At 40.7% G+C, this 15,355-nt stretch overlaps 1 protein-coding gene across 1 annotated transcript in view; it reads left to right on the forward strand.

Annotated features, from left to right (window-relative positions):
• ANKFN1 (ankyrin repeat and fibronectin type III domain containing 1) overlaps window positions 1-15,355 on the forward strand; it is a 104,248-nt gene that overhangs the window by 76,907 nt on the left and 11,986 nt on the right. Inside the window, exons 10-16 of the mRNA XM_054278836.1 lie at window positions 3,583-3,682; window positions 4,835-4,967; window positions 5,575-5,691; window positions 8,926-9,141; window positions 11,200-11,366; window positions 12,781-12,931; window positions 14,681-14,849. Of these exons, the coding sequence (XP_054134811.1) occupies window positions 3,583-3,682; window positions 4,835-4,967; window positions 5,575-5,691; window positions 8,926-9,141; window positions 11,200-11,366; window positions 12,781-12,931; window positions 14,681-14,849 (1,053 nt within the window). The remainder of the gene's footprint in view (window positions 1-3,582; window positions 3,683-4,834; window positions 4,968-5,574; window positions 5,692-8,925; window positions 9,142-11,199; window positions 11,367-12,780; window positions 12,932-14,680; window positions 14,850-15,355) is intronic.

The raw sequence follows: 15,355 nt of genomic DNA on the forward strand, positions 1-15,355 counted from the left end.
CCCACAGTGATTCCTGTCCCACTCGTGCTCCAAGGGCAGGACAAGTGACAGGAAGGTGGAAAAACCTGAGAGTCATCAATCTGAATGGTCTGAGATTATCTGAACAATGCAGGCAAAAGCCTCAGAAGCCAGAGGAGCTGGAGGACGAGGCTGTGTGCTGCTGCTCCTGCGGGATCTGGGAGGGGACATTGCCCACATTCCAGGCAGATCTCTGCCCAAGTCTGTTCATTCAGGCTCTGCCTTCTGCCCTGTGCTCTGCATTGCAGGCGCTGGAGAAAACAAGCTTACAAAAATACCAGGAAGAATACACTGGAATGTACAGTGAGTTTAAGAGCTTTTGGAATTAGATCAGCTGTTGCTTTTGAACCTGCTCTGTGATATGATGAAATCTCCTAGGGAATTACTTAAGAAGCTTTGCTTTCATATGTTTAATCTTCTGGAAAACCCTGATGATTACAAACAACAGTCATCCATTTGTCTTCATAATTCCATGCTACAGACTATCATAACTGACTTAGAACAATTGTATGTCCTGGCAACACTTCAAATATATTTTTAAGTATTTTTTTTTCTTTTAGATCTTTCTTTCTAAACAATTCAGAGTGGATTAAATAATTGTGTGATGCTTCATTAAGAAAGGAACCCAACTCTTCAGTAGAATTCTTACCAGACATTTTCCTTCTGAAATTCAGTTGAAATGTATTTTACTAGACAAGTCAGAGGTGAAATAAAATGCTCTCATTTTAATTTGATTCACAAGCAAAGTACAGTTTTAATTGCATTTAGCTAAGAGAAGAATCTCCGATTCCACAAGGCATTTAAGATGTTTAAATTATATTTTTTGTAAGAATATACAAAAGTAGACTTGAAAAACCAAGCTATAGATTGAGAAGTTCAGGTTGAGAATTTAAGAAGAGACCCCTGATGTACACGAGTTTGAAGGGATGGTTCTTATTCTTCCAATAGGTTGCTTTTAAGTATGGGTTGTAGTTACATAAAAAACTGCAAAGAAATCTTTATACACCCTCTACCTTCAAAGAGAAAGGCTGCCAATGTCATAAATACACTTTCTTATTTAATTGTTGCCTATTTCAGACCAGGTTTGAATGCCTCTGATCTAAATCTAATCACTGGAAATTCTCCCATCTTGGCTGCTATGTGCTCACTCCCAGGCTTCTATTAAAAGAGCTCACAGCTCAGTTTCTGTATCATTTGTTAATATAAATTTACTGTGTTGCTACTGGTGCTTTTCTATGAAGGTTACTCTATGTTATTTATTAGTTAATTAAGTAACAGACAAAGTTCCATTTCCTGCAGATCCAAATTATCCTCTAATCTCAGCTCCATGTTTTCTGGCTTTAGACACACAATACTGTAAAATAAAAGCAAACAGCAATATAGGAGAGTTTACCATCACCATCTAGTTTTACATTAATTCTTTTGCTGTTGGCTTCTGCAAAGCTGTGGACTAAACCCAAACCACTAAATAGACCAATAACATATATTTCACTTGTAATGTGCCTTCTTATTTTAATGCTGCAGTCTCTTGGTGTTTTATACAAAGTTATGTTGCTTTACCTTCAGTAATTTCCTCCTCCATTTCTTCTGTATAGATGGAGGGAATACAGAAGAAAATAATTAGAATGAAATTTATATTCCTAAATTGATCTTAACCTTGGAAGAATGAAACAGTAAGAAAGGAGTTTTTATGTAGCATTTGGTTTACATTACTGCAATACAGTGAAAAAAGTTCACAGTAAAATAACCATTATCTGAGGAGATATGGATGGAAATACAATTGAATATTTTTGAAAGAGGAGAAAACAAAGTAGTAGTCATGGATTTGGATGAGTCTGTTAAAGCTGAAGAGTGAATTGGAGAATATGCCAAGGAGAACAAGTTTGCACTGGAAAGACAATGGATGTGATGATCTAATAAGTCTCACACATCTGAACTGTATGATTTCACCCCCAACAGAACCTTGTTGTCTTTGTACTCGCTGTTCCACAGAGCAGTAATTACTGCTAACAATGTGTCTGCTTGCTGGGCCTTTCAATGTGCCAATCATGGTGCAAATTTATTCAGCATTTTAAATATGCTGAGCACTTCCACAGATGGGCTTGTGAAAACAGCAAATTTAGATGTTCTTCAAATACTCAAAATTAGAACTCACCAGGGAGACACAGGCAGGCCCCTCCTATTCTGCACCAGAGGTAAGTGGGAAATACTCTGAGAACACCTGAGCAGATGAACTGCAGCTTTCAGCAAGTGGCTCTTCATGAGTCATGGGTTTCTCCCACTGGAGAAGGGTGTCCCTCAAAAAGGGTGTCCCTCAAAAAGTTTCACACTTCAGTCTGGATGGGGATCCATGCTTCATCCAAATAAACACTCAGATCCTGGAAAAGGGAGATGCACTTTCACAGTGACATTTTCTGTTTTGTCTTTCATATCACAGCAAATATCTGAATAATTAACTCCATTTTTCAAAGTATTTCTGCTGTTTCTCTTGCAACAACATTAAACAGCACAGACACTGCAAAAACCAAAACCAAACCCAAACAGTGTTAAATGCCCATTGCTTTCAAATCCAGGTATGAACAGCAACTGCCAGTACATTATAAAGTGCTGCTTGTCCCTGATTGCCACCTCTTGGTGTCCCCTCCAAACCTGCTCAGGCACACAGGGGTTCACAGCTGTTACAGAACTCAGGGCTTTCACCGCCCATGGGAAGATATTTCCTTCGCTTACAAGGCCATGCATGAGAAAAGACATTTAGTCAAATTCATCAAAGTGAAAAAATGCAATGTATGAAAATTTAACAATATTTTTCTTAGAACATTGGGACAATTTAATAAATTCTTCTATTGGAGAGCTGGCTCAGAGATGCTGGCAGGCACACAACAGGTCTCAGCTTTGACATGAAGTGAACAAAAGAATTTAACACCTCTTCCTTGGACTCAGATTACTAGGGAGCAAAGGTAATTGTGGAAGCTCTGAGGCAATAATGAGAGGAAGTTGCTGCGATGGAGAAAAAAATCCAAGCAACAGCCGATGTATTTAATGTGATATAGGGAAAGATGAGGGTTAATCTGGTCTCCTCAAAGCTTTTCCTTAGGTTTCACTGGTGATGCTGGGATGTCAGTGTCAGCCAGTGCACCAGTTATTCACTTCTTAGAGGCTTAAGCTACATGTGGTAAGAAATTTAGAAATTACAACACCCTAAAAATGTTGACTGATGATTCAAATCCCTTCTTGGGTTTTTGAGACCACTTGTAAAATTCCCATCCTCTCTGAGCATTAAGAGTGTGTAGGGCTGGTTCAAGCTTGCCTCAGAGCCAAACAGCTTTATCTTGTCTGAGTTTGCAGCAAGTAAGGAAATTGTTTGCTGCTGTGTATCACTAATTTAATGAAAACACCATCAAAGGGTTGCATTTGAGCATCTTTCTAAATGTTGTCTTTTGAAAGGAATGTAATGGGCACTGACTGAAATGTAGTACTGTGGTTCAAGAAACAAAGGTTTTTTATGAGACACTAACTGAAATTTAAGAGCTGGGTTGGGTTTGCTTCTTTTTCCCATTTCAGAAAGCTCTAAATTACAAAATGCTGGTCGCAAGCAATCGGTTTCCAGAAGCCTGAAGCACCTTTTCCATTCATCAAACAAGTTTGTGAAGACTCTGAAACGGTTTGTCATTCCTTCTCTGTTCCAGGCATTCTGAATTTTGGCAGTTGTTGTTGTGTATTAGAGAAAAGAACCTTAGAAATATGTGTGAATATGCCACTACTGATGAGACAGCAATTGGTCAGAACGAAGTGATAAAATCACAGATGTGTAGGACTGGCGCAGCTGACAGGAAAATAATGCTGCAGCTCCTACTGAAATCAATAGAATGTTTCCCTTGTTACTTTTGGAAGTGGATTCAAATTGTTACAGAGTGAAATATTCTGTGTAAACCCAAAGTGCAGCTACTGAGCTGTTTGAAAGCATTGCCTCTGTTGCTGCTCATTAATGAAACTACAACATTTATTCATTCATAATATAAAGCACAGAGCTCAGATAACACTTGAATAGTCCACTGGCAACAAGCTACACACATAGAACTCTGACATCCTCAGCTGGGTTTGCAGCCCACTGTGAGCCAACTCTCAGCCCTAATTATTTGTTTTAGCAAATGGGAGTTGCTTATTCTGGATTATTTCTTCTTCCATTGCCAGGAGTGTTCAATTTGCATTTTCTTCTTTGTATTTTGATAAGATTTTGATTCTTTCAGAAGAGCTCTCCAGAGTCTTTAAATTCCCTGCAGTAACCATTTAACATATGTAACTAATTGTGAGGGTAAATATTGAAAGGAATGATCTCTATAAACAGGTCTGCAGATATGTTGGCCAAATTACACTCAATTATACCAATGTAAATCCATAATTATCCACCTTATTTCAATAAGTTACTTTCAATAGAGTTACTTCAGATTTGCTCTGAAGTAAAGGAGTCCAGAGCTAAGCACATTAATGATAAAGTAAAATTTCTGATTTCCAAAGGGCATAAGGCCTCCATTGTGTACTGTGTACTCTGGCAAAATTCTCACTGAAACTGATGTCAGTGGCTTGCACAGATCTCTTAGATTCACGTAGTCTCACATTATCTGAAGTGATCAACTTCCCAGATATTTTTCAGAATTTACTGGCTGAAGATGCATGACCTTATATTACACAGAAGTTTAGACCAGATGATTCACTTTGTCTCATCAGAACTTGACCTCTATGATTCTTTGACTAAATTTGGCATGGATGTGAATAGACATGAAAGGTGTTTGATAGTGTTTCCTTCTCTCTTTAGGGGACTCTACTTATCTGTTATACTTTTTTACAAAGACAATTTGTTAGTAACCAATGAAGATCAAATCCCAATTGTGGAAATCGATGACTCTCACAGTAGTTCAGTTATGCAGGATTTCCTGTGGTTCACAAAGGTAATGGGAGTCTCATTTCATCTACTGCTTCTGCAAATGTGTTGCTAGCAATGCATAGGCCTCAGCTCATCACTCTGAATGTATGAAATTATGTCAGTAAAAAGCTGAATGATGAAATGCTCTATCACTCATGTTAAAGGCAATTTTCACAAACCAGTCAAGTGGATTAAATCCTGACTGGGCCACTGACAGTGATACAATTAACTCTTAAGGTATGATCCTAGATGAGTGATTGCTATGTGGGTACTTACAGGTTTTATGGACATTTAGAGCAAGAGCCTAAAGAAATAACCAGGGGTTTTAAATTTGGTATTGTGGTTGTGCCATCACTCAAGTTGTCTCACACTACTTTTCTTATACCACAAAGAACAGTAAATCAGTTTTGCACAGCAGTCCAAAATCAATTGAAACAGGTTCATGATGTTTACAGAATACCTCCTGTGTCAGTATCTGTGCCATGTTTATCCAGTCAGCTGAATTGTCATCTGCAGAAACACAAAATGTGCAGTATCTACTGATTTTTCAAGTCCAAATTGCATTTTAGTATCACTTCTGCTTTTGCAAATGCTGAGAACAAGAGCTGGTTGAAGTGGATGTGTTTTTGCAGCTGTCGTGCATGTGGGATGACATCAGGTGGCTGAGGCAGAACATGGCAGTGTCTGTGTCCTCCTCCACTGCACTCCAGGCCAGGCAGAAGATGCTTTCAGCAGCAGCACAGCTACAGGTGGGTCCCATGGCACATTTCTGGCTGTTAACTCAGTGACCTTCTGCTCTGCAAGGGACAGAGCTGCCAGCTGTCCCTAGGACTGTTCTTTGGAGCAGCAACCTCATCTCCAGAGAAATGAGGCACTGAGTCTCTCCTGCCAGGAAGGAAGGAGTTATAATAGAAGTAAAGAGTAGGAATAACAAAGGAAAGAAACAATAGGAAGAAAGAACAAAAGAAATAGACAAAGAAACAAACAGGTATGAAGCAGTAAATAATGACCAGCCAGAGAAGCCTGTGAGTTTGCAGATTGAGAATTCAAAGTTATAATCCTAATATTTGCTCTTGATAGACTCTTATAGGCCTACTCATTATTAATTATTAGTCTTTTAATGGAGCATTTAAAGTCTGTTCCATTCCAGCCCCTGCAACAGATGCAACCTGAGTGTTACTGAACAGGTCACTTAAATCCTTCTGTGTCTCAGTTCACTACTTGTTATGCAAACAGAAATTACACTTTCTCCAGCAGAACATTTCTATCTTTATTGCAAAGCTTTGAAGTTGGGTTAAGTTGGGTTTCACGACAACATGAAATCTCTAGATGGCAGGCAGACACTTCCATTAAAATAGTTCCTTTTGTGGGAAAATACATTTCCAAAAAGCTGTGTGCATGGTTGTTATGGAAAAAGTATATCCAGGCCTCACTTTCTCCTACCTTTTGTTGAAGCCACCAGAACTTCCCAGAAAATCAGTGGTGCACTGCTGGCATTGCTGCAGATGCTCAGTGCTGGACACTGCTGGACACTGCTGGTCACTCTGTCCACACGTCCCCCAGGCTGGGTCACAGTGACCTGGTGTGCAGCCCCACACACACTGTGGGACCACTCGCTGCTGACAATATGCATGGGGGCTTGTTTTACACCTTTTGGTGGATGCTGTGCAGCTTTCCTGGGCAGCCACCTGTCAGATTTCCCCAGCGTGCCCCAAAGCCCAGCCTGCTGCACATTATTGGGGGAACACCTGTGTAAGGCAGCAGCTGCTTGTCATCCTTGGAGCTGTCACTAGGGGAAGTTTTAACTGGATCTGCTGAATGTTCCCCCCCTGGGGCTGGCTCAGCTCAGGTGGCACAGGTTTGGTTAGCTCAGCTCCATCCCCCCTGTGCAGATCCCCTTGAACAAAAATCTGCCCTGGGAGACACCCAACATCCCCAGGGCATCATGGCCTTATTGGCTATCAGGGAGGCAAAATGCAGAGCTTGAAACACAGAGACACAGCAAATATGCCCATCTGGTGTATTCCCTGCTGAAGTTTTGCCAAATGTATTGCCCTAAATGTCTGTTCTGCTTGCTTGGTCCTCGAGGAGCACCGGCATTGTCACCCAGCTGCCAACGGTGCATGGCCTCATGGGATCCACCAACAGAAGGATCTCAATAAAGTTCATATGGTTGAATACTTTTTATTGAGGCAGTTAATAGACTGACTCTGCAGGAATTCAGGACAGAATGGAAAAGATCAGTGATGACACAGCTGCTCAGGGACTAGATCAGTAGAGTGAGAGACAACAGGGACGGCAACTTTGCCTGTTGCTACCACCAGACAACTAAAGCAAACAAAGCACAAGTGATGGTGTAACAAGCTAAGCAGACACAAAACTTTTTTAGGTCATGAATCAGTCCCATATTGATATAAGTGGGTCCCCCATTCCCTGTGCTGGAATGTCATTCACAACATAGTGACAATAAAGAACTGTTTGTTTTCATCTGGGCACATTCATGTGCTGCAGTAATTAATATGACAATTAGATGGCTAAGGACTACTGCCAGGATCTGCCCCAGCTGGAGACACAGGGATTAGCACAAAATGTACACTCAAGACAGCCAGAGTCAGTCAGAGAAGGAGACAAACCCCAAAAGGCAGAGCAGCTAAACAATGCACAGGAGATGGGCTGTATGGACCCCAACAGTCTGCCCTGGAAAGAGATGCACAAAGCTGCAATAAACAACTTATACTGCCCAAACCCAGGCACTGTGCTGACTGCTGAGAGTTTATAAACAATTTCATAATATTAAAGTTGATAAGTAAATATTGCCTGCTAACTGCAGATAATTAATTTCAGTATAATCTATCGGTTTACAATGTCATTAAGTTAATGTACAGCACTTCCCCAAAGATACAATGTGCTTCATTGTGAATTCAGTTTTCCTTTTACACTACCCTTCTCCCTATCCAGCTTACTGTAGATCTCTTGAAAAATCACAAAGTAATGAGCATATTTTAAATGTTATGCATTTTTCTTTACAACATCTGGGAATCTCTTCAGTGGCTGGTCACTGGATTGAGTGTGTTTGCACCTATAAGCAGATGCCTTACTGTGTGAGGAAAGGGATTTTAACCAAAATATGTATTTTATGTGGAGTCTTTTTAAATTACTTTTCTTTAATCCTCACATATTTTCCTGGAGAGCTTTGCCTTGGTAGTTTTGTGAGTTTCTGCCTGTTTTGTCTAGCACATTCTTGGTATCTGAAGTAAAAGGATTCGTGTCTCTTCAAATCCTGTGCTTCACAAACACACTGCACAGTTTAGCTCCAGAATTATTTACATTCAGCACAAACCTGAGGGTCTCTTGTTTTTGTTGCTGAAAATAATCTGAGTAATTTTAAAATGGAGAACAGAGAATGGAGATTACAGCTAATGAACATAGCAAAAAAATATTTAAAGTGTCTGTTAGGAGTGATTTGGGGGAAAAGGAAGAATTTTATATGATCTCTGACATTTGGGTGTGGGAAGGTTCAGATAAGCACCCAACTCTTATGCAAATTCAAATCAAAGGAATCACCAGCAGACCAATGAGTGCTTTCAAAAATAGCATCCTTCATCTTTACATGACTGGGCAAAACCAGGAAGTTTGGCCCAAATAAGTGAATTTCTTTGCAGTAAATAGGTGAATTAACTTGCCTTTTACAAAGGCATTGGGACATAATAGTCTTTCTGAGGTTCTCCATTAAAAATTGGAGTAAGCACTGCTGGACCAAATACATCAGCGGATCCACAACTCAATCCACAACAAAGCCTAAGGGAAAACATTTCCTTTTGTCACTAAATGATATGACTGTAAGGCAAGAGTTTGAGAAACACAGAATGTGCCTCATTCTTAGTGAAGCTAACAGGAGTGATGTCAATGAGCACAAAATTATGTTTCAAATGATACTCTCCTGATATGTGATAAATAACTTTCATTTTGTATTCGTTTTCTAGAATTTGCTGGGAACTCACAATTTAGGCAGAGTTTTTTACGAGCCCATCAAGGATCGCCATGGCAATATGCTGATAGTTACTGTGAGAGAAGTGGAGAGCCTGTACTCATTTTTTAATGGCAAATGGATGCAGGTATCCAAACTACAAAGCCAGAGGAAATCCCTCTCAACTCCAGAGGAGCCAACAGCATTAGACATCTTGCTTATAACAATCCAGGTAGTGCTTTGCTTCTCTTACTGTGTGTTATTTGCTTTTGTAAAGCCTGTGCCAGAGCCCCCCTTTTTGGAAGCGTCTTGTAGAATTTTAGGCCTTAGTCCAGTGCCCAATAAAATTAATGGCAAGGCTCCCATTGAGAGCAAAGACTTATATTACTTCCAGTGGATCTGGGATCAGATCCTTAATATGCAAAATATCCATGAGATTCTAAAGAAATTACTTCAAAGTCCTAGCAGAGAATTGTAGTTTCTATCAATTTCAGGAAACCAGGCTATGGAATTTTGTAGCAAGGGATATAAAAAAGCTTTAAAATTCTCTGGGATGTTCTTAAGCACCTATACAGACACTTAGAATTTCTACACTCTGTAAGATTTTTCCATCCAACCTTGAAAACTAAATCTAGGTTTTAAACTTTACTGTTCTACTTAATAAGCTTGTTCTGTGAGGTTCAGGGTTCCTTGGAGCCTGGTATGGCCACTAAGAAATCCTTAACTGACCATAACCCTCCTTTAATTTCTGCATCACATGCTCCTAGACTTGCAATTAGAGAAATGCCAAGGTCAGGACTGATCTCAGAAGCTGCTTGGCACACTCAGCTCAGTTACCATCCCTGAGTGGGGGTTCAGAATTATGTCTGAACACACATTAAACAGGGACAGTCCATGTTAAGATTAATACATGTTTTCTGTAGGTAACAGCAGCCAATCTCCCTAAAACTGTCACACAATTACCCAAAATTACAAGACAAATCATTGTTTTAGTCCCTTCTTTAGCACTGTCCATGAGATGATGGCTGCTGTGGGTAATTTTTGAATTAGAGGCACTTTCTGGGGCACAGACTCTGCTTTTCATACCGGGAAGTGACAGGCAATCAAAATATATGTTACCACGTTTTAGGAATGTTAAAAAATTTCCAAAAGACAATAAAACTTACCTGATCCATGCTAGATTTAATGTATTACAATGTGTTAAAGGTGCAGAAAATTGTCAATCTGGGCAAAAGTTTTATATTAGGAAAAGCAAACTAAAGTCCTGATCAGATTTCCACAGAGATCCTAGTGGAAAAAATGTTCCCCTAATGGTTTACACATTCCTATCTAATGCCCACCCTTTCTTCTATTACTTGTTTAATCATCGAGTGGGTATTTTGTTCATGAAGTGCTTGTGAAAATGAGGGTCTAATTGCACTGGTCAGAGCCAAGCATAGCACTGGCAGATAATTTGATGGTTCCAAGAGTAAAGGCACAGGGCCAGGTGTCTTAATCCTCACCCACTGCAGAAGCACACATTTCTCGGGATGGATGGCAGCAGACATCATTTTTCAGGTAGTTTTGGAGAACTGCTATACATAGCTCTAAAAATGTCTCCTGGCCTCAGCAAATTCGCCATCAATACTAATTTCCTCTAAGCTCTATTTATTGATAAAGATATTTGTTCAGAAAACGCTGCCACTTGCTCAGTTTTGCAAACCACCAACCCCCATGCTGACAGAGATCTTCCTGTTGACAGCAGGTGACACAGAGCAGGTTTTGGGGAGATGTGGGCTGGCATCTCCTTGGGGACAGCGCTGGCTCCTGCAGCCCCTCTCTCCCAGCTCTGCCCCAGGGCTGCCCTGCTCCCTCTGTGCAGCCACCAACCAAACCCAAACCAGGGAACTGCTCAGCTGAAAAACAACTGCTCCTTTTCCCAAGTTGTTTTCCAGAGGAATCAGTTCCCTGACCTGGCTCACCACTGAAATGATCAGACAGGAGGCAGAGGTGGGGGTCATTTAAGCCAGTTTAAACACCACAGTTGCAGAAGATTGAAACCTCAGGTTGTCAGAGCCAATTCCTGCATGACACAGAGACCTTAGAGATCCTGTGTATGGCTTTAAGTGAGAAGTTGTCCAAGTGCACCCGAGCTACCAGAGATTATTCATATGCTTAAGCATGTGCTTAAGTGCTTTTTGAATTGGGAACGGCGGCTGTAAAAACATTTGTTGCTTTTTGCACCCAAACTCTTCTGCTTATGTGGAAAAAGAGAAGAGGATTTTATGTAGGACTGTTTCCCTCAAACCAGGACATACTTTCCTATCACAAACGAAGTCAGCAGCGCCTCCCTCCCGGCCTGTACCTGGGCTACCTGAAGCTCTGCAGCTCCGTGGATCAGATCAAAGTGCTCGTGCTGCAGAAGCTGCCCAATGTCCTGTGCCACGTCAAAATCCGAGACAACAGCAACGTCTCCAAGTAAGTGAACACAGAGATTTACTTACACAGAGAGAGAGAGAACAGTTGTTTTAAGTTTGAAACAATTGATCAAATGCTAATGCCAAGGCAATTCTGCCATTGCAAAGCTGTAGGTGCAGCATGGTTTGGCTCTGGAGTGTGGCAGAAGGGTTTGGCTCCAGGCTGTGCCATCCCAGAGAGCCCTGCTGGACTGAACGGGTGCACCTGAGCTTCCCCAGCACTCTGAGAACCCACCCAGAGCACATGGATGGGGCCCATTGGTTGCTAAGGATGGTATTCCATGGTTATTCCAGCCCTGCACAGGGGCAATGACCTGTTCAGAAGATCATAGCCTGCAGCCCTGACTCAGCCTTCAGTGGATTCAGTGCCACCCTTTCCATGGATTTTCACTGACTGTGGAGTGTTGCTGTGGGGAATTTTTCTGTTTATTGTCTTGTGTGATATCTGGTTTTTTTCACCCTAAACCACAGCAAACCCACAGCAATTGAAAACCATATTTATAAATGCAACAAGCCAGCAAACTTCTGTGCTTTGGAAAAGCCATTTTCCCCTTGTCCACTGCTCCCCTTATCCATTGGCAAGGGCCCTGTTTGTACTGCCTGGTCCTTGCCCAGTGGAAAACACATTTTATTGATCTTTTTCTGGAGCTTTTTATTCTTGTATGATTTCAGCAACCAGCTGAGAATTTTGCACAAGGAAAAAGGAACTGGATATTTACATAGACAATGAGAATATCCAGAATGTAATACTGAATACTAACAACAATGTTGGAAGGAATAGAAAGGCAAAGGCTTCAGAGTTTATAGCAATCCCTGACTCCTGAAGTTTCAGATCAGATCTTTATTTAGGAACAGATTATACCACAACTATTACTTGTCTTGTAGTGGGGTTTCCTGTACATTCTTTTTTTTTTTTAATGTTTGATGCTGGCTGCTATTCAAGACTGAATACTAGGCAGGGTGAATTAGGGATTGGATCCAGAACTAGGATTCCCATGTTTATCAGGTCTCAAACAGAGACACATGGAGGAAAGCAGGAAGTTCTTTGGCTGCAGTCAGTAGAAGATAGTCCTTCACAGAGATCAAACTTCCTGCTAATTGTAGCAATTTCAAATGCATGTTTTTTAAAATATTGTGGTAGATAGGGAATGCAGAATGTGAAAGAGAAAACCTGGAGTGAGAAGCCTTACTGAAATATTTCAAAGGCAGTTGGACTTCCAGAGGAATGTTCAGCCTGAGGTACATGTGCTAGAAAAATAAAACTTTTCCAAGTTCAATCAAGATAGCACAAGTTTAGAATGTTTTGGTATATGAGGATTAAACTATCAACAGACCCCAAATGCACATACACTGAATTCCTGCTTGTGCATTGAACTGTTGTTATATTTCTAATTTTAACTTGACTCAACATACAGAGATGAGTGGGAATGGATCCAAACACTTTCTGGCTCAGAATCTGTGGAAAGTATGGATCATACTTCAGACTGCCCTACTCAATTGTTCTTGTATGAGCTCCAGACAGCAGTGAAAGCTCTCCTCAAACAGATCAATCTACCTCTGCATCAGGTATTTGCCTTTGTGGGATTTATCACCTTTTTAATACCCCATTCTTAAAAACACAGCAAAAAGCTACAAAACTGTGTCACTGAAAAACAAAGCAGAGAAGTTTTGTATTCCATTGTTCTGAGGGGGAACATCTTCAGTAAAACAGTTCTTGTCCTGGACATGTGAACACTCAAGGATTAAGAGGCAAATTTCAACTGCCTGCTATTTTTTTTCATCTTTTAGCTTATTTGTGCAACTTCAGGCAGGTCCAAATAGGCAATTTTGCAGGAAAGTTGTAGTTTTGAGCACCTTTACGAAGCTGACAAAGAAAAAGAGGCATTTTTGCAGGCAAGTACAGCAAGTGACAGTTTTTTGGGACACTCTAAGTGAGGCTGTAGGAAAGGCCCAGCAAAGACACCGCATTTTGCTGGTTTTTGCACACAGATGAATGTACCCCTTCTAAAACACAAAGTCCCAGACCTCTAGATTTCTGTGGGTGAGGAGAGGTGTCTGGCTTCTGGCTTTACATTTAGGTACAAGAAATGCATATGTGAATAAATAAAGTCAGGGAGAATAATCTATGATGTGCAAGATCCATGAAAAAATAAGCTAAGAAGTTTGTTTCTTGTTTACATGAATTCCATTTTATTTTGGTCTGCAAAGGTAAAGAGGTCTTAAAGTAGAAGTAAATCATCTTTATATCACTTCAAGTCTGTTTGTCCAGCTAAAAAGATGTGGTCTTAAAATAAATTAACCTGGTTCTACATTTTTTGATTTTGAAAGGTTTAGGCTTTGCTTTTAAAAAGGAATCCATCAGTGCTTCACCTTGTAGCTAGGGAAGAGCCAAGTAAGACTCAAGTAAATCCAAAATTAAGACAGATGGTGTGCTGCCTTGTGGTCAGTCGCTCTAATTCAATAGGGCTCTGTACAGGTTTCTATATTACTGCATTTGCTTGGAGGTTATACCTTTTGTGCAACTTTTCTTCTCTTCTTTTAGAGTTAGGGACTAAAATATTGAAATCACTGTGCAATATGTTCCTCAGCCAAGCATCTGAGCTCATGCATTGTGCCTGAGAGATGGATATCAACATGACCTTGCAGTTCAACACAGATGCAAATGGTCTGATGGCTCAGCACCAAGCTTTTATGTTAATGAATTGCATTTTTAATTCCACGGATTTATTTATGTATTTTTATTATTTTTGTGGTAACTAGGAGCAGGGACAGTGGCACTGGGGCACAGCCAGGGCAGAAGGCAGTGCTGCGCACAGCAGCTCTGAGCAGCCTCAGGCCACTTCTGCCTGGGCCGTTTTCTCTTGCTGCAGCACTTGTTAAACCTTTTCAGTGCTGTGTTGAGGGAGAGCTGCATATTTCTCTTAACCAACCCTAAATTGAATCTTAAAGGTTTTTAATTGAATCCATTTTCATGTTTTCACATAATTATGCAATCATAATCTTGAAAAGCACATGGCATGTGATCATTTTCTGCCTAATAAGAAACATAAATGTTGTTTTCAGGGGGGTTGTGCCTGTGTGTGTTGTTTTAATGTGGAACATTGCAGCTTTAAATCTTTATTTTATGTAGTGACATGAACCCACATTTAGCCACCACCACACCCCCCCCGCCCCAAATATTTACGTTTTATAAAAATTCCGAGCTTGATGTTGTGCAAATTTTCTTTAATGTTTTATATCATTTGGGGTGTTGTTTATATAAGTGCCATGTTGTAATTCTCTCCTATTCCTTCCCCCGCGCGTGTCCCCGTACAGGCTAAGCACTTCCGTCTGTACACACAGGAGGTGTTGGAACTGGGTCACAATGTCTCCTTTCTTCTCCTGCTCCCCGCCTCAGACGACGTCTGCACTGCCCCAGGACAGAATAATCCTTACACCCCACACTCAGGATTTCTTAACCTCCCTCTTCAGATGTTTGAACTTGGTATAGTAGCTTGCTTCACCTAGAAATATTAACCCAGTCTCCTTATAATAAAATCACAAAGTTGTATCTGTTTTCCCCCTTGTCCCAGTGGAGAGTCAATAAATCACATGATGGCTTTGGCAACAACACTCCCTAGAACGGTGTACAAGTTACAGAGGGAGCAGGGCAGTTAAAGCATGCACTGTAGCCATCGTTATTGAAATGCAGAGCAGACAGCAAGGCCCACAGTCATCCACTATGTGTCTATAAGCTGCTTTGCAAGATGATGTTCTTTAAAAATCAGAACCAAGAGATATTGCACATGACACAGCAAGGCTGGAGTGTGACAGGAGATGCAAAAAACATCTCTCTAAGTTGTCGCAAGGATAATTGCTGGTTCTGTAATGGGGATTTATGCAGATCCTGATTATAGATGGTCCTACTCAAGGTCTGACTCCTTTACAGCTTTGTGAAAGGTCTGAATAGATTTTCCCATATGAAGGGCATCTTTTTCTCTTTGATACCTG

This window comes from Melozone crissalis, unplaced genomic scaffold (genome assembly GCF_028551555.1).
Source record: "Melozone crissalis strain CALT ecotype California unplaced genomic scaffold, PUWL_Pcris_2 ptg000026l_1, whole genome shotgun sequence".
Lineage (NCBI taxonomy): Eukaryota > Metazoa > Chordata > Aves > Passeriformes > Passerellidae > Melozone > Melozone crissalis.